This window comes from Aquarana catesbeiana, linkage group LG11 (genome assembly GCF_042186555.1).
Source record: "Aquarana catesbeiana isolate 2022-GZ linkage group LG11, ASM4218655v1, whole genome shotgun sequence".
In the NCBI taxonomy this organism is placed as follows: Eukaryota; Metazoa; Chordata; class Amphibia; order Anura; family Ranidae; genus Aquarana; species Aquarana catesbeiana.
In genome coordinates, this window is record NC_133334.1 from 217,040,268 (window position 1) to 217,059,864 (window position 19,597).

The 19,597-nt window shown below is 41.9% G+C and overlaps 1 protein-coding gene across 1 annotated transcript in view; it reads left to right on the forward strand.

Annotated features, from left to right (window-relative positions):
- Positions 1-19,597, forward strand: part of MTA2 (metastasis associated 1 family member 2) — a 45,749-nt gene that overhangs the window by 22,286 nt on the left and 3,866 nt on the right. Inside the window, exons 2-15 of the mRNA XM_073605307.1 lie at positions 6,366-6,433; positions 7,214-7,307; positions 11,693-11,810; positions 12,287-12,350; positions 12,439-12,556; positions 12,786-12,888; positions 13,403-13,502; positions 13,639-13,827; positions 14,755-14,829; positions 15,610-15,668; positions 15,753-15,850; positions 16,405-16,544; positions 18,596-18,824; positions 18,918-19,007. Of these exons, the coding sequence (XP_073461408.1) occupies positions 6,366-6,433; positions 7,214-7,307; positions 11,693-11,810; positions 12,287-12,350; positions 12,439-12,556; positions 12,786-12,888; positions 13,403-13,502; positions 13,639-13,827; positions 14,755-14,829; positions 15,610-15,668; positions 15,753-15,850; positions 16,405-16,544; positions 18,596-18,824; positions 18,918-19,007 (1,545 nt within the window). The remainder of the gene's footprint in view (positions 1-6,365; positions 6,434-7,213; positions 7,308-11,692; positions 11,811-12,286; positions 12,351-12,438; positions 12,557-12,785; positions 12,889-13,402; positions 13,503-13,638; positions 13,828-14,754; positions 14,830-15,609; positions 15,669-15,752; positions 15,851-16,404; positions 16,545-18,595; positions 18,825-18,917; positions 19,008-19,597) is intronic.

The window sequence follows — 19,597 nt, forward strand, 5'->3', positions numbered from 1 at the left end:
TGGGGCATATCCAGGAATCTAATGTTTAGATGTGGCTGCTATAAACATTGCAGCGGATAGCAACAGTTAATGGCAATCAGTACAAATTTTTCGTTATAATTGCACAGGGTTAAAAAAAAAATATATATATATAATATATATTGCCCAGTATTCAGCATTACGCTGAGTCTGATCATTTGATTTGTGTGTTAGCTCAAATTTAATTTGTCTGTTCCCATCATTGTGTTAGGCCTAACTCCACATTTATGTCTTAAGTATTCAAACAAGCTATTTACTGCACTAACAGGTGTGCTTGCTGATGCTGAGAGCACTGTATTAACGATAAGTAGCCTCAGCTACATACAGTATACCCTGATCCCGCATTGGGACAGGGACTTTCCATCCTGCTCCTGGAACTAAACAGTAAGGCTGCTTCTCCAGCAATTTACAGATAACTTTGTATTCTATGAGTGCAATATCAAAATCCGTCACAGGTTGCAATCCTTCTCTATTCCATCCAAAGCTAAAGACATTGTGTATATTTACTTTAAGGTGTGTCATCCCACTACATGATTGTACAAATATTATATTGTAGTGTGTCTGGTCACCTATAAACTGTGCACTTTGTAATCCGACTAAGCAATACATTTTGGATCTACCAAAGCTATGTAGTAGGAGGAGCCTTAGCTAAGCATTACACCTAATTGGTACCTAGTCAGGCAAGTTCTCCCACTATATAATTATTAGATTGTTCAATCAGATTGCAAGGTGTACAGCCCACTTTACAGTGAGGCTGCATAATACAAGCACATGAGAGTGGGAAAATATGGCCACATGATATACACCCTGAAAGCTTGTCCTGCAAATTTAAATGCCAGGGCAAAAAAAAAAAAAAAAAAAAACCCTGAAATAAATATATATATCTCACGGACAGTACTCGGGTGTCTTTTTTGTTTTAATTGCACTACTACAAGCACCTCAATACATAGTGCTTGTAAAGGCAGAAGGTATTTTATCTTAATGCATTCTATTCATAAAAATAAAAAGCCTTCTGTGTGCAGCAGCCCCCCAACACTTACCTGAGCCCCATCTCGATCTAGCGATGTTGCACGAGAGACTCGGCTGTTGGGACCCTTCTCACTGGCTGAGACGGCAGTGAAGTGCCATTGGCTCTCACTGCTGTCAGTCAGTTAGCCAATGAGGAGAGGAGGCGGGGCCAGGCCGGGCCACGGCTCCATTGTCTGAAAGGAGACACTGAACTGCAGCTGGGCTCGGGTGCCCCCATAGCAAGCTGCTTGCTGTGGGGGCACTCAACAGGAAGAAGGGGCCAGGAGCGCCGAAGAGGGACCAGGCTGCTCTGTGCAAAACCACTGCACAGAGCAGGTAAGTATAACATGTTTGTTATTTTGAAACAAAAAATAAACTTTGTATAAAAAAATTTGTAAGCTTAAAGTGGTTGTAAACTAGGGGTGCTGAAATTAATCGCTGCATGGCGATCCGGGTGTCCCCGATGCAGCATCGATGCATGCGACCGTAACAATCGATTGCTGGTGACGTCATTGCCCCTCCCCTCCCGGGAGAGCGCTCTGAGCGTATCCACTGTTGTGTACAATCCATGCCGCTCATGTGACTGCCTGGCCTGCCTCTCTCCTCACACTTCCAGCTCTCCTTCTCAGCCCTGCCCGCTGACTGTCGCTATCAAATCAGAAGAGAGGCGGGTGGGGCTGAGAATTCCCCGTTGACGTCAGGAGAGACATGAGAGGCGGGCTGGGCAGTCATATCGGGGGTGCCTATGCTCGTGGCCAACGGTCGTGATGAGCGCCGGCCATGAGCGATCACGCACACGAGAGGCAGAACAGGGACGTGTGTGTGTAAACACACAAAACCCTGTTCTGAGAGGAGAGACAGATCGTGTATTCCTAATAGCTAGGAACCATGATCTGTCATTTCCTCTAGTCAGTTCCCTACAGTTAGAAACACACACTAGGGAACACAGTTAACCCCTTGATCGCCCCCCTAGTGTTAACCCCTTCCCTGCCAGTGCCATTTATACAGTAATCAATTCGTCTTTATAGCACTGATCGCTGTATAAATGCCAATGGTCCCAAAAATGTGTCAAAAGTGTCGCAGATTGCCGCCATTACTAGTAAAAATAATAAATAAAAATGCTATTAATCTATCCCCTATTTTGTAGACGCTATAACATTTGCGCAAATCAATATACACTTATTGCGATTTTTTTTTTTTTTTTTTTTTTTTTTTTACCACAAATATGTAGAAGAATACATATCGGCCTAAACTGAAAAAATTCGCTTAAAAAAAAAATGGGGATATTTATTATTATAGTAAAAAATATTTGTGTTTTTTCAAAATTGAAGCTCTTTTTTTTTTTTTTTTGTTTATAGCGCAAAAAATAAAAACCGCAGAGATGATCAAATACCACCAAAAGAAAGCTCTATTTGTGGGAAAAAAAGGACGTCAATTTTGTTTGGGTACAATGTCGCACGACCGCACAATTGTCAGTTAAAGTAACGCAGTGCTGAATCGCAAAAAATGGCCTGGTCATTCAGCAGCCAAATCTTCCGGGGCTGAAATGGTTAAGGGAGTGAGGTTATTTTTAATTCAAAGTGGAGTTCCAGTCAATTTTTTGCTAATTAAAAGTCAGCAGCTACAAAAAAGTGTATCTTCTGACTTTTAATAAAAAGACACTCACCTGTCCCACAATCCAGCGACATGGCCACCCAAACCCTCCCTTCTCCCCCCCCCCACCTGTCCAGGGCGCTGGCAATACTACTGTGGGCATCCGGCTGTAACAGGGGTGCGCATTTCTCACTGCGCTGTCCTGAATGGCCGGGCAATCTTCTTGGACCTGTGATGGGTCCCAGAAGATTGCAGAGAGGAAGGGCCGCCTAGGCGTCCGAAGTAGGAATTTGTCGGTAATTATGATGCATGGCGGAATCGAATTGTTGACCAGATAATCGAATTGTGAGACCAGTGAAGATGCGCACCTCTGTTGTAAACCCTTTACAACCACTTTATACTACAGGCAAGTCTATAATTTAACTTGCCTGTAGCTACACTGGATATCTCTGTATGTGCCGACATCATCGGCACATGCGCACCACTTAAACAAACTGAAGCAATGGCACATACGTGCCGTTGCTTCAGTTGTACTGTGCCGTTACCGGCGGCTCCCGCGCACATGGGCGGGAGTGACGTCATCGTGCCTTCGGCCAGTCACAGCAATAGAGCCGCAATACCCAGAAGTTAACCCCCTGGGGTTAACGGATGACGGCCGCCGGAGCCATGAAGACCACTGCGGGGTCTTCGATCCCAGGTAAGTAATTCATAATGAGCTAGTATGCTATGCATACTAGCTCATTATGTCTTTGTCTTGCAGGGTTTTTGTTTTTGTGTTTTTTTTTGTTTTTGTTTTTTTTTAAGGATTTTTTAAAAACGGTTTACAACCACTTTAAAGAACAAAATCTCCAAATTTATCTTAAACCATTGCAGTGTACCCTTAACATTGAGCGCCAATGTGAATTTTACCTTCTAAAATGTTCTTTCCTTTGTAATAATCCTACCCATACTTGGTCCCATACCCATATAGTCACCTTGTAACTGATTTCAACTGCTACACTTATTTGCAAAATGTTTTCACTTCAGATGGAAAGTGAAAAACATTTTCACATACCCCATCTAATGCTGATTGTTGCTTAGTTCATTTAAAAAACAAAAAAAAACATTTGTTTCTGGTAAAATAATATGAAGCCTATTGTTTTATTTTCTCTAAGGAGCCTCCTGAGCATTGCACCCACGATCAGCAGATCACAGGTGCAATGCCAGGCTCCTGCAGACTCTCAGACTCTTCAAATTGTGTCAGCAGGTGTGGGGAGAAGATTCCCCACCCACTGTCATGGGGGGGTTGAGGGGGTGCATGCTGAACATGTTACACCCTAAATACGGGTGTAGCATGCTACGTGCAAAAGGTGAATTTAGCTTTTAAAGCTGCATATACTTCCATTGCTACAATTGGCAGATGAAAATGTGGACTTTTTTTTTTTTTTTAAAACCTCATTGAGCTTAATGTTGCATGCATGGGCCATTCGTACATTAAACTTCATGGACGCTTAATTAATCAAGTAAATCGTTTCTGCAGTCGTTTGTAACACACACAGATATCCCAAATACCAAGCTATCGGCATAGATACAATGCAAAACCTGTCAACTGGCTAAATACATTGACATTCTGTCAGTCAGTTTTTGACTGGTGATTAGACAGATCAAAACCAGACAGCAATGTATCCATATGGACTGGATGTAGGCAGATGTTCCCCTGTTTCAAATCAAAGAAGACTGTGTCCAGGACCTGACCTAATGTGGCCAGATATAGGCAAATGCATGTCTGTTTACCTCAGGCCAACTTTGGGGTTTTGTTACACACCTGCAACATCCGTTTTCTTTCTGCTGCAACTCTGCATGTTAGTCTAAGGCCCTTTCATACTAGAGGTCTGATTGGGTCCACCTGTCTGTTTTTCAGGCAGACCCAATTGGACCCTCCATTCTCTGTGGTGCGGCGGATGCAAACTGACTTGTGTCCATTTACGCCTGCCTACCTCCAATTCAATCTGGCAAGAATAAATGGAAGGGAATTGATTCCTCTCCGTCTGGCCGGATCGTATGGCAGTTGAGTGTAAATGGACAGCCAGAGCAGGCTGTGTCTGCTTTGCAGAAACTGAGCGGACATGGACCTGTCATCTGCCTGCTGAGCAACCTGGAGTTAGGTACCAACCCGGGTGAAAGGGGCCTTAGATTCCCTGCTGAGACGGATTGAGGGGTGCTTGTGTGAAAGGGACCTTAAAGTTATCATGGTATAAAATTTTATAAGTAGTGATTAAAGGATAAGTTCACTTTAAAAAAAAAAAAGCACGTTTTTTGCAGGTAAAAAAATGTGCATTTTTTTTGTTGTTGCAGGAGCCTGTAAAGCATTTTACCACCGATCAGCCCTTGGCCTTCCTTCTGTGTTGGTGGGCTAGGGCAGCTTGAGTGGCCAAGTCGGACATGCTCATGGGAGTCCTGGCCATGGCACAGCGCTCTGGAGGAATGGCATGAGTATGCCGTTCCTTCAGAGCGTATGCTCCGGTGACGTCACCGGTTCCTAAAAGAGTGGATATCTTCTGAATGGTGAACAATTAGAAGATATGTATTTTACCTATGGTTAAGCTTTATTATAAGCTTACCTGTAGGTAAAAATCAAAGTGGACTTTACTATGGCCAACGCTATCTAGGCTTTCTGCTGGGATATTGAATACACTAAAAAACTGTGTTGCCCCTGCGTGGGCTTATCGTCTTTTTTTTTTTTTTGTTTGTTTTTTTTTACTTTGCAGGGAGCTATATTGTTACACTGCATTATTATTTTTTCATTGATTTGTAAAAGCAAGTCATTTGTAACTACAATTGAACCTTTCTTAAGGCCCCTTTCACACGATCGGACCGTTCAGGTCCGCCTGTCAGTTTTGACGGCGGACCTGAACGAGCGCTCCATGTTAGCCTATGAAGCGACGGATGTCAGTGGACATCCGACCCCGTCCAATCCGCTAAAAGTAGACGGATGGCCCTACGTCCAGATCCGTCGCTGACGGATCGGGTGAGATCTGACGAAAACGGACATGCTGTCAGGTTTCATCCGATCCCTCCATAGGCAGCAGTGGCGCCTGACAAGCCCCTCCCCGCTCAGTGAGCAGAGAGGTACCTGTCATCCGCCGGCTCAGCGGAGATCAACGGACTGATCTCCCGCTGAGCCGGCAGACCGAGGCGGGCTCCGTGGAAACGGAGTCCGCCTCGTGTGAATGAGGCCTAAAGGTCATCTTTGGTCTAAATATTTTCTTCAGTTTTGTGTATAGCAGGGAGATGTTTGAATCTGTCAGGTTTTTATTCCTGTCAGTGTTTCCATTGTGGAGCTTTCCCTTCACTTCTGCCCGTGTGATACTCGGGCAAGAAATGTATGTAATTACTGTTACTGAAATAAGAAACCTGTTTTTTTCTAGTCTTTTCTCACGCGGCGAAAAAGTGTTCCCGTTGGAGGGGTTTGCCTTTAGTACCTGTCCGGATGTGTGTCCCTGCTGACAGACATCTGCAAAAAAACCTTCTGGGGTTGTAATCCTTTTCTTCTCTATTCAAACCTCCAACCTTTAGCTTGAGTTGAACTTTAATGCAGAAGTTTAACATGTAGAACCATTTGAATACAGTCGCTCAGATAATACATAATCAAAACCATATATTTGTTTCTGTTTTTAGATGATAGAACATGCATCCATTTGGTGATTTACCATATGAACCTTTTAGGTAATTTTCATACTTTTTTTTTTTTTTTTTTTCCCCTTCAGATTATGTGTATTTTGAAAACTCTTCAAGTAATCCGTACCTTATTCGTCGAATAGAAGAACTTAACAAGGTAACATTTGCTTTTGTGAACTTTTGTAAGTTGCATGATCTATACAATTTTAATCTGTTTATGATTTCGAACTTGCATGGCTGAAATTAGGGTTGCACCGAAAAGGCTTTCAGCTGGTTTATTATAATTAATAAAGGGAGATCGGTGCTTGTAATGGCCCCCACCGCCGCACCGATCACCCCCGACTGTCCCCTGTGTCCTCCTCTGTGCTCCTAAGGTCCCCCTCCCTCTCCAGCTCCCCCTCCTCCTGGATCTGACAGGATGGAGAGCAGAGGAAGGAGCCGGTAAATATGTCATTTACTGGCTCTTACCTTTTCCGAATGCACAGAGTCAGTGATCACTGACTCTGTCCATTCATAACTGAGCATTGTAAACTGTGTTCACGATGCTTCCATTTATGAATGAACAGGAGACCCCTAATATTTCACCAAAGCGCCCCCCCCCAACAGGGTCAATAAAAAAATGGAAAATTTTTAATAAATATTTAAAAGTAAAAATAATAAAAAATAAAGAAATACACTGCCACTTGCCACATTCCATCCCCCCCCCCCCCCCCCCCCCCCCCCCCCCCCCCCGGAAAAGAAAGGAAGCATTGAAAAAAAAATTAAAAATATATAAATTGTAAAAAAAAAAAACTACTGACACAGTCCACGCCTCATCAGTGCCACGTATCCGTGCTATCACATGACATAAAAAAAAGTATTGGTAATTGGTATCGGTACTTGTATTCGGTCTTCAAGTGTGCAACCCTAGCTGAAATGTATCCTTTCTTTTTTATAGACGGCAAATGGTAACGTAGAAGCCAAGGTTGTGTGTCTTTTTCGTCGCAGAGACATCTCCAGCAGTCTGAACAGTTTAGCAGACAGCAATGCACGTAAGTATCTGCCACTATTTCAGTTGTGTATTTTGTGTCAAAGATTTCAATATGTCACAAAAGACCCATATATGGGCTGGTTGGACACCAAGGATGGCACCTTCACGGATCAGCAGTTTGAGTGCTTGTTCCAGCTACCAAATGACTTTATCTGTATCAGAGAATTTCTCATGCAGTGCACAGAGGCCTTAGAAGTACATTTGAGTTGGGACTTGTCTTTACCACAATGTGGAAGATTGTACACCAGCTTTGATTGCTATTTTATTGTATATATACTTCAATAAAGTTACTTGGTAAATAAAGTTGAAGTGGAAGTAAAGGTAAAACCTAACTAACTTTAAACCTACTCTCGGCCACATTATAGGCCTAATCTATCTACCCGTTCTGCAGCTAATCCGGTCCGGTCTCCAGTGGTGCCCTCTGTGTGCAGGAGAAAACTGACAACAGCTGGGAAGTGACGTCGCCCATAGAGTTACTATGGTTTTTCTTTTGTCTTGCTTCTCCTGCACACTTCCACACACTGAAGCCACGGCTGACAGCTCAGCGTAGGACTGGACTGGAGCAACTGCAGAACAGGTATAGTGATTTTATTACTTTTTTTTTTCTTTACAGGGCTATAAAAGTTCCGCTTAGAACGTGGCTGGGAGTAGGTTTAGAGTTTAATTTTTGCTTTTACTTCCACTTTAAAGGCTCATGCCTACAACATTGAACCTCTGAGAGATATTTTATGCATATTAGGTAATGTATTGTATTGTTAGATCCATCTCTTTTTTCTTTTTTTTTTTTTTTGTTTTTCTTCGGCTTACCATGAAGTTGCTAAACGTGCGTAAACTCTTAAATATCTTTTAGTCTTCTTTTAGGGTATAATAACATAGGCAGTTTAACAAATGCACATCTTTCCTGAACAAATGGTTTAAATGGTCACAATCCTTCAGTGGAAAGGTATATGAACCTAAACGACTCATATCTAGGAGCAAGAAATACCTTGCCATTGCAGACCCATTTTTAGGATACTAGTTGCCTAGCTGTCTTGATGATCGGGTGGCTTCCAAACTTTGGGAAGCTAACTAAGCAAGTGTACATAATAGGATTTCATACTTCACTACCTGCACTGACTGATGTGGGCAAGTAATGCAGTCAGAGGAATTTACTAAAAATGAAGTAGACAGAATCTGGAGCAGCTTTGCATAGTAACCAATCAGTTTATCTTCAGTTTATTATTTATTAATATACAGGATTTATATAGCGTCAACAGTTTACGCGGCGCTTTACAACATGAGGGCAGACAGTACACTTACAATACAAATCAATACAGGAGGGATCAGAGGGCCCTGCTCGTTAGAGCTTACATCAGTTAAGCTTTGAAAATGAAGGCTCAAAGCTGCTTGGTTGCCATTTACAGCTGCTCCAGATTATACTTGCCTCAGTCTTAGTAAATTCCCATCAGTGTTTGTAAACTTTTGGATCAGGCCAGACAGCAAGCATTTTCAGCAGTCTACACATTTGTTGGCTCAGGTTTCCTATGGAGTAACCATAATTTGAACTTGGATGTTCTAGTCAGTGAGTAAGGATGAGCTCCGGCGTGTTCGCACAACCCACGTTCTGAGCCCGCCAGGAAGTCGGCACTGTGCTAATGACAGGTAGTGAGACATTGTCCCGATGCGCGGCTGCAGAGATCGGGAAATGTCTCACTGCCTGCGATCAGCGCAGTGCCGGAGCTCATCCTTATCAGTGAGACAAGATTAAAGGTGTGGTTGGAAGGTACCCTGCCCTTTAAATAAGGAACACAGTGTGGTTACTAAGACTGCCTTACTAAAGAATGGTTTGTGCTTGTGAATACTTACCAAAAAGCCAAGTCAAAAGCAATTTCAGAGGACCTTTAGAAGAATAGTGGTAGAAAAGGCCGAAAAGATTTGTGTTTACCAATCAACCAGCTCATTCACACTATGGCGCTTTGTTATCACTTGCAGGCTATATCATGTGCCAATGTGCGTGGCATTAAAGTGAACCTGTATCTGGATCATGCAAACTACAGTGTTAACAGATTTGGAACAAGAAGTTAAAGCACTCTAAAGCAAACCCCAATTCATATCTATAAGCATTCTGCGGAAATGTAATTTTTAAAGTTTACAACCCAGGCATTGTGTTTTTTTCTATAAGGGCAGATCTTGGCAGCCCAACAGCCCTCCAATGTAAACAAACATCAGATGTTTCTAGTAGGGTTGTCCCGATACCGATACTAGTATCGGTATCGGCACCGATACCGAGCATTTGCCCAAGTACTTGTACTCGGGCAAATGCTCCCGATGCTTCCACCGATACCTGGAAGACAGCTGTGATCGGCGCGTGGGGGAGTTACAAGATTCTCCCCCCGCCGGCTTTCAGCTGCTTAGTGACAAACAGCGGTGATCGCTCACCGCTGACTGTCACTGCATCCTCCTCCATGCTCCCTCCGTTACTCTGTGCCCCTCCGCTGTCCCCCTCCGTTCCTCTCTCCTTCTCTGTGCCTCTCCGCTGTCCCCCTCCGTTCCTCTCTCCTTTGTGCCTCTCCGCTGTCCCCCTCCGTTCCTCTCTCCTTTTCTGTCCCCCTCTGCTGTCCCCTCCGTTCCTCTCTCCTTCTCTGTGCCTCTCCGCTGTCCCCTCCGTTCCTCTCTCCTTCTCTGTGCCTTTCCGCTGTCCCCTCCGTTCCTCTCTCCTTCTCTGTGCCTCTCCGCTGTCCCCTCCGTTCCTCTCTCCTTCTCTGTGCCTCTCCGCTGTCCCCTCCGTTCCTCTCTCCTTCTCTGTGCCTCTCCGCTGTCCCCTCCGTTCCCCCCCCGTTCCGCCGTCCTCCTCCTCCTTCCTTTGTGAATAGACAGAGTCAGCTGACTCTGTCCATTCACATAACTGAAACATTGTAATCTCCTGTGATTATGATGTCTCAGTTTATGAATGGAGAGGAGCTGCTGTCTTCTCTCCATTCATTCTCAGTGCAGCTGAGGCTGCAGAGAAAGGGACTGGGGAATCTCTATCCACTGTCTCTTTCTCTGTCTCAAGGGGGAGATATCAGAGGTCTGTTAAGACCCCTGATATCTCACCAAAGCCCCCCAACAGGGCTGATTAAAAAAAAAACAAAAACAAAAAAACACAAAGAATAAAAAAAATATTATTGTAAAAAATAAAAATTGTAAATATACACATACACCGTTACCCCTCCCCCCCCCCCCCCAAAAAAAGAAAGCACTGTAAAAAAAAAAAAAAACACACTGTCACTTTTTTTTTTTTAATGTCACGTATCGGTATCGGCGAGTACTTGAAAAAAAGTATCGGTACTTGTACTCGGTCCTAAAAAAAGTGGTATTGGGACAACCCTAGTTTCTAGTCACCAACTGAAACAGGGCTTTAGAATCTTTGTTGTGATCCTTAGGAATAGATGGCCTCAAATTAAAAGCTTGGTAAGGATAGCTTGTGTTAACACCTTTGCTGCCACTAAACAGACTGTTTTAATTTACCTTGCCCCCTCTATTTCTGTACGTGGATAATGACACTAATTATTTTAATAAAAAAATTGAAGTACCTTTTTTATCATCGATATACAGCTGTCACTTGACCCAGATCTTTCCCAGCCTGTCTGCAGGGAAACCTAAGCAGGAGGAGCTTCTAGTCCTCTGCTGCTGGTCACATGTTCAAGTACAAAAAAAAAAAATAGCCTTTGGAATACAGAGTGGAAATAGTTCATATCAATAAACTGTTGTAAATTGTCGTACAAATATATATATTTGAAATTAAATCTTTATTATTTTGTGGCAATAACACTGTGGGCGGATTTTCTGGCAGTCAGTCAGTGTCACACCCCTCCAGCCTGTGTCTTAGAATAAGAGGGAGGTGAAGCCTCCATTAATCTACATGTAATATCACGCTCCCATTGTGTTTAGCTGGTTAGTGGGCATAGAGGAGGGGGGAGTGAGTGGGCTGTCATTTCACTGTGTACGCCCACATGTGTGACTCTATAGTCACATGGGCTGCTCAGAAGTGATAGGGGGGAAATGCTTGGCATAGTAACTCACTACAAACTGGACATGTGCAGAGCTGCCACTGCAGCTGCAAAATCCCTAGCTGAATTGGGGACATGAACAGAAGGTGGAGAACAGCAAGATCAACCAGGTTTTTGCAGAATACAAAAAACAAATCTTTTAGTGACTGAGTTGACTATGAACAGCATGCAATACAACATTTATTGATCTTTTTTTAATTTATTTTTTTTAATGATGTGGGTTTAGTGACCCTTTAAGGCCCTAATAAGCTTCCAGTTATGAAGATCCTGTGTAGTATTTATATACAAATAATTTTACAAAGTGAATAACTGTCAAGCATTTTTCTGTTTATCTCACTAATATGTCTTTATACAGGAGAATTTGAGGAAGAGTCCAAGCAGCCATCTATTGTTGAACAACAAAGGCACCAACTGAAACATCGAGAACTTTTTCTTTCCCGACAATTTGAATCTCTGCCAGCAACACATATCAGGTAAAGCCAAATTAATTGATCTTTTTTTTCTGCATACTTGTAGCAGATGTATTGACTAATTGCATAGTGGTTTTGTTAAATCTATATGCTACAATAAAATGGAATGAAATCCACTAACTTATTGGTTTTCCAAGGCATGCCCCTCAGGATAATTGCCGCGGTTGCCGGTGTGGGTATGTCACCACCATTTTAAACCTTTAAATGGCTGGTGTCATAGTTGATTTTGTGTGCAGCACCATGACAACTGCAGATCTAAATAAGATACTAATATGGCACCATCCTTGGCTGTAAGACAATAGGAGGGTTTAGTTCTGCTTTAAGATGTAACTGTATAATTGTAGATGTCTTCTGGGAAAAGGGGCTGAGAGATAAGGTAATTCTTGCATATGGAAGGTTTAGATTGTTCGATCCCCAGATCTGTTAATAATCAACTACCCTTGGAAGACTTTGTTAAATGCCTGCTATCTTCTGTACAGGGGCAAATGCAGTGTAACTCTGCTGAATGAGACAGATATTCTAAGCCAGTATTTGGAGAAAGAGGTAAGCTTTTTCTGTTCAGTTCTTTTTGCAGCATTCTTGTATTCTCTTAGTCAACTTAACCATAGTCCTCATTGACTGTTTTCTTTAGGATTGTTTTTTTTACTCGCTGGTGTTTGACCCTGTGCAGAAGACTCTGTTGGCTGATCAAGGAGAGATCAGAGTTGGTTCCAAATATCAGGCAGAAATTCCTGACCAGCTAGCTGAAGGTGAGTAAATGTAATATGACAGAAAAATCTTGATTTTTACTTTCCACCTACAATTGTACACAATTATTTTGCTGTTGCAAACCCATACATTTACATTGGGGTGTTTTTACGTTCACTTATCTACAACCTATCCCCCTTTTTTCTAATTCCATTTTTCCCATGGCAAGTAACATTCCTATTTTTTCCAGCACTTTAAGATAACCTTATAATGTTTGTTTTTCCTGTATAGGTGAATCTGATAACAGAAACCAACAGAAAATGGAGATGAAAGTTTGGGATCCTGAGAATCCTCTGACAGATAGACAAATAGACCAGTTTCTTGTGGTTGCCAGGTAACATTTTATATCATCCAGAAACTGAGACAGGGCAGCTACATTGCTTGTTTTCCCTGTCATGGCTCTATGGACCACTTCAACTGTCATTTCCAATTAAGTTAAAATGGAAGAAGTCTAACTATTCTTAAAACTCTCCCCCCTTCTTCTACCTATCCTTCCTAACCTGTACAAAAAAAAAAAGTGTCCATTTGCCTCTTTTTAATCTGCTGTGTTCCAGTAAAGTGGTCCAGCAGCTCTGACACGGGGAGTGCTCGACAACGGCTGGAAATTCCGTAAGATGTTACATCACCCATAGACTCCCATGGCCCAGCAATTGTCAGCACTCCCTATCTGCAGGATCGCATGACCACACCAGAGACGTTTAAAAATAGTTTAAGTACACAGATCTTGCTAGGGAGGGGGGGCAGGAAACCTTTTTAACAAAAGATAGTGTTGGCATTCCTTGCATTTTAAGGATTTATAGAAGCGACTTTTTTATTCTTCCTCTTATTGTCATTCTGTTTATCTGTAGGGCTGTTGGCACATTTGCAAGAGCATTGGACTGTAGCAGCTCAATCAGACAACCAAGCTTACACATGAGCGCAGCAGCTGCTTCTCGTGACATTACATTGGTATGAATTATATTCTTCGTCTTTCCATGACCGAATATTTTTGGTGTGCTTAAAGCTACAAAGTAATCATATTTAGCATTTTGCAGTGCTTTATCTATTAAAAAAGAAGAACGCTCAGACATTTTTTTTTCTTTAGTTTCATGCAATGGATACCCTACAGAGGAACGGTTATGATCTTGCTCGTGCCATGTCGACGCTTGTCCCTCAGGGTGGTCCAGTTCTGTGCAGGGATGAAATGGAAGAGTGGTCTGCATCAGAGGCCATGTTATTTGAAGAGGCATTGGAGAAATATGGAAAGGATTTCAATGACATCCGACAAGACTTTGTAAGTCATATTTTATTCTGTTTTATTTTTCTAAATTGTATTTAGGGGCCCTCTGCTTTTTGTAATATTTTGATTTTCATCATTAAAGGATGTATACTTTTTAAAAAAATAAAGCACCCAGCTTAAACAAAAACCCTTCATTTTAGTAAGTCTTTTTCTTTCTCCACCATCCAGGAGGTGACACAATCACAAAGTTAAAGTATGGGGTTGATTTGAATGTTTAAGTACCTTAATGTTTATATATGTCAGCGGGTATCCAAATGCACTAGTAGCATCTTTAGAGAAATAATTGTAGTTTTCAGCAGTATTGGTCTTTGATGTTAAATCTGCTACATAGTTTGGTAAACAGTGACAAATCGAGGGACCAAGTACATAATAAACATTGTCTCGCTTTGGGGCTGATTTATAAAGCAGCAATATAGCCATACCTGTGCCTATATAAGCGGCACAGTTCAAATCGGTGCAACGTCAACTTTGTGGCGCATCGATTTGAAAAAGTAGTTCCTGCACTACTTTTGGTGATTTTCGGTGCAACTTGGATAGACATCTGTGCATGAAGCCACACAGATGTCTTTGAAGTCGCACTGACATGCGACTTTGAAATTGTCCATTTTCAGATGAAAAGTCGCACAGTTTCAAAGCCGTATTTAATGTGAACGAGGGCTAAATGTGTTCACTAGAAAAACTGTATACTTTCCTTTTTACATGCCCTGTATGTCCATTATGCTTGGGCTATTCCATCTCCTGATTTGATGGCCATAAAGCATACCACTACTCCTTGGAAGTAACACTTGTTCTATTATGTCAGAGATACTTGTATTCTATAGCAATTCCACTAACTTCCATTGTTAACCAACTGGTTCTTTAAAATTTGCTTTAGATATTATTTTTTCTTTAATTCTGGAATTATTTCCTCTCTCTTTCTAGCTTCCCTGGAAGTCTCTGGCTAGTATTGTTCAGTTCTACTATATGTGGAAAACTACAGACAGATACATCCAACAGGTAAAATGTGGCTAATTACAGAATGAACTGTGGGGCTTATTTAGAAAAAGTTCATATAAAGTTGGAGAACTTGTCATTGTGTCCAGTTGGCTTTCATCCTTTTATTTCTGGCAAAATTTAGACCGGGCACCCAATTGATTTTTATAGTTAATTGCAAGTCTTAATAGATCTTCCAACAAACTAAAGGTCAGTTTTAGGTAACCTGTATTGGTATAGAGCTGCATTTTACCCACAGAGTACATCTCCTTAACATGTCAAGAAAGCAAAGGCCTTGTGGTGCACACTTTGTTTTCCTAGCTAGTTCTAAGACCGATCCTTTTACAGGACAGGTAATAAGCTCCATGTGTTTGCCATTGGACTTTCGTAGTAACCACTTCTCAGTGCAGCTGGTTAGTCTGCTGTGTCCATGTGTCAGAAAGCCAAAGTCCATGATTTCAAATAAACTAGCACAGATACACCACAACAGAATGTACTGTGTGTGTATACATAATGGTAAAGTGCCACGTCCTAATAACTGGATTGGTTATATTTTGAAAGAATCATGGACTTTACAGGCACCAATGTATTAAAAAATAATTTTATTAACAAATGTACATTTGTTATTAATAAAATTACTATTTTTTAATACATTGGTGCCTGTAAAGTCAGTGATTTTTTCTAAATACAATCAAAGTTCATGATTTACCTTGAAAATATAGGTGTACCCCCCACATGCTCACCTCTAGTAATTACAATGAGAGGTAATGCAGAGTACATCTTGACCTTTTTATCTTTCTTTAGAAACGTCTGAAGGCAGCTGAAGCAGACAGCAAACTGAAGCAAGTCTACATCCCAACTTAGTGAGTATTACACATCCTTATATATTTGCTGTGTGTACTGTGGGTTCATGTACGATCTGTAAATCCCATGTCTTTTGGTTTTAGCACCAAACCGAATCCTAATCAGATTATATCTGTTGGATCTAAACCTGGACTTAATGGAGCTGGATTCCAAAAGGGCTTGACTTGTGAAAGCTGCCACAGTAAGTCAATATAAATACACATATGAAATACATATAGGGAAGCTGTTGTACATGCGAAAGGATTTATTTGTCGATCTAGTCCTGGGATATACACGACTCTTTCACACAACCTTTTCGGGACGCACAAAAGACATAATTTTTCTCAACTGCACCTACTGGTCTTGTGCGCCCCCCCCCCCCAGCTCGTGGCTGCACAGTGAAAGGAGAAGCAGCAGACTGAAGAGCTCCTCTGTCAGTCTTCTCTCCCCATCGTTTGAGCATGCTTCTTGTTAGAAAATAAGCATTGCAGCACAAACTGATTGTCTTCTTGTGCCACTTATCCAGTAAGAGGATGACGCTAATTGCATACGCTGTATGCATTTAACATTTTTTACTGATGTATTAAAAACAGAACTGCATTCACACATGTGTATTTATATCTGCCTGAATTATTTTAACTTTAAATTCTTGGCAGATTCCATAATGTTTTTTTCGTTCTCTGTCTTGACTTTACGTTTTGGCATGTCTATCTGTGTTTGTACCCTCCAATATATTCTTGGTATTTTCTTTTACAGCCACCGTTTCTGCACAGTGGTATGCATGGGGTCCTCCTAACATGCAGTGCCGCCTTTGTGCATCTTGCTGGATCTACTGGAAAAAGTATGGTGGGCTAAAAACACCAACGCATCTTGAAGGTGCAGCTAGGAATATTGGGGTATGTGTATATTTTGATCACTTTGAGAGGTTTTAAAAATATCAAGTGTAATCTGTAGGACTTTATGTATTAATTTTTTACATATTTCCTGTGGAGTAAAGGAAACCTGTCCTGAGAAAAATCTGGAAGCTGCCTTTGCTGGCTTCTCTTTTAGATGTTATTTGCCTGGCTGCCATCCAATGGCATTAACATTTCTGAGGCAGAAAAATTATTTTAGTTTTTGCTTCATTGGCTGCAGTGACTCGGTGTCAATGGAGTTTTATAATTAATTACAGCTATATGCAATGATCAGTTCTTTTCAAACAAACTTTAACTAGTCATTAAAAAAGGCAGCCTATTCTGTCAAGTGGAAGTAGTTAGATCAGTTGGTAACTGATACTTAGAGTAAGTCTTTTTGTATAATGCATGCCACATCATATGCGCAGTTCTTAAAAAGCAGGGAACTTCCTTACATCTGCAGTTTTCTTTTCTGGGTAACAGTCACTGTTGGAGCCTCTGTGTGTAGGATGATTGGTTTCCCACCTACCTCTATGTAGCCCAAAGTAGGCAGTTGGAGTTCTTAGTGGGCAAGTATGTTGCCTTTTAAGTAGTAATGCTGGCCTTTGTCCATCCATCTGCAGCCACCATATATTGAAAGGTTTTGTGGATTGTTTGCACAGGGCGTGCTGAATGCAAAGCTCTGATAATCTGTCACCACCCTCTGCCCTAATGCTAAGCACAGGGCTCTTGAGAATTAGTGTTTGGACATGTGCCTGTGTAACTAGAATTTTGCATATCTTGTCTGACTGATCCCTCCCACTGACTAGACTGATATAAGGAACTCTGCTGATGATGTCATAGGGCACATGTGTCAAACACAAGGTCCGCTGGCCGAATCCAGCCCTCCAGACCATTTCATGTGGCCTTCACACCCAGGGCTTTTTTTCAGCCAGAAAGTGGTGGAACTCAGTTCTACCATCTCCAGCTCTCGCACTCTGTTCCCCACTGTCACTTGCAAACACAGAAGCCTTCTGTATTTACATAGGACAGCTTTCCTCTTGGTGGCTCCTGCCTGCCCTGCATTCACGACAGGGACATGGGAGGTGCAGGCAAAGTGTGGAATGGGGCATCGCGTTGTAAACTGCACTTTGATCCACATCTGTGCCCAGGTGCAGAGATGCCAACCAATGATCTTTCTGCAAGTGAGAGAAGTGGAGCCACCTACACTGCCTGGAGGTACTAGAGCCAAAACGGGTGGCTGTGATGCAAGGAACCTTTGTGGTTTGGAGAGATGAGTGCTGTGGAGGGAGATGTGTGCAGAGGTCAGAGCCAAGGAGGGGTGGAAGTGATATGCATACAGCCTGTGAAAGAGAGCTGAACAATGCACTCTGTACACAGCACAGCCATGAACCCTGCACTCGGTATGTAGCATAACCCTAAACTCTGCACTTTGTGAATAGAGTACCCCTGAAACTGCACTCTGTACATATTGCATCCCTGAATTTGCGCGCAACGCACTTTGGCCACACCCACCACACCGTTTGGTTAGGGAAGGAGGGGTGCTTGAGTTTCTGCACCCATCTGAGAAATAAAAACTCAGGATAAATTTATATAGTCGTACAGATACAACTGGCCCTTTTAGGGCAACCATAATACTGATGTGGCCCACGATGATATATGTCATAGGGAGTTAATTAAAGAATAATAATAGCTTTTCTGCCATTAATTTTAAGAAAGTACACAACTGCTTCTGAAGGATAACTTTAGACGGGTACCCCATTTTAATAATTTAAACAAGTGACAGAGCCCCACATAGGGGGTTGACATTTTGGATATATAATTTAAAATTATTTTTACTTGGTAAATCTTACCTCACATGGTGTGTTACAAAGCTGGTAAATAAGAGGGTAGGTATTACACACAATAAAAAACTGAAGCAACGTTTTCAAAGACCAGTATATGTGTTGTACAACAAAAATATACATCAAGGATCTAAGATCTGTAATAGTAAATGGATAGCATGAGTAGACCTGCTTGTATGACCTGCAGAAAAATTGAATTTCTGGTTTCAGGAGCCACATTCTCGTGGCCACCTTTCTCGGCCCGAAGCTCAGAGCATGTCGCCATATACCACCAGTGCTAACCGGGCTAAACTGTTGGCAAAGAATCGGCAAACCTTCCTTTTGCAGACGACCAAATTAACTCGTATTGCACGACGCATGTGCAGAGATATCTTGCAACCTAGAAGAGCTGCACGTCGACCATATGCGCCTATCAATTCCAACTCCATAAAGGCAGAATGTAAGTTTTCTTCTTCTGCTTAGTTGTATTTTTTTGGCTGTACTTTAAAACTGTTCAATGCAGAAGTTGAATTTTATTTATCTCTTTCACAAGGCTCTATTCGACTACCAAAAGCATCTAAAACTCCACTAAAGATCCTGCCCTTGGTGCGCCCTCCCTTAGCTGCCATTGTAAAAGAGCTGGGTAAGTACAAGAACCTTAGACTTAGTAGCAATAAATTAGAACTCCAGTCTTAGGACATACATGTCCTAGGTCATGTTAAAGTGCTAAGCTCAATAGTACTTTTTACAACAAAGTTGCTGTCACATGACCAGTCCATTTTCTCTCTTCAACTTGCTCTGATCAAGCTGGGGGCTGTAAATGGCAGCGTACACCTCTTTGACTTCACTGAAGTGTGCTAGGAATTGCATGTCTCATTACACCCCGGAGTCAGAATGTTGTCCCTGTGTTCCTGAGACTACAGGGGTCATGTTTGACAGCTGGTCTGGAGAGGAAGCCTGCCACATGAATAGGTCTTGGGATTGCAGGCAAACAAGATGCCCTCAATTACTGAAGGTAAGTATAAAAAGGACAAAAACAAAATACTGAAGTTCTTCATTGAGTACATTACTTTTTTATTCTTCCATAATTGGGTTGTTCGCTGAGCTTGGTGGGTCATGCAGTACAATATATGAAAGGATATTTTTCTCATATGCCCAAATACAGATGCCCTGTCTGTGATAATGTGCAGACACAGCTTTTCTCCATTTGTCTCTGTGCTTGATTGATGGAAG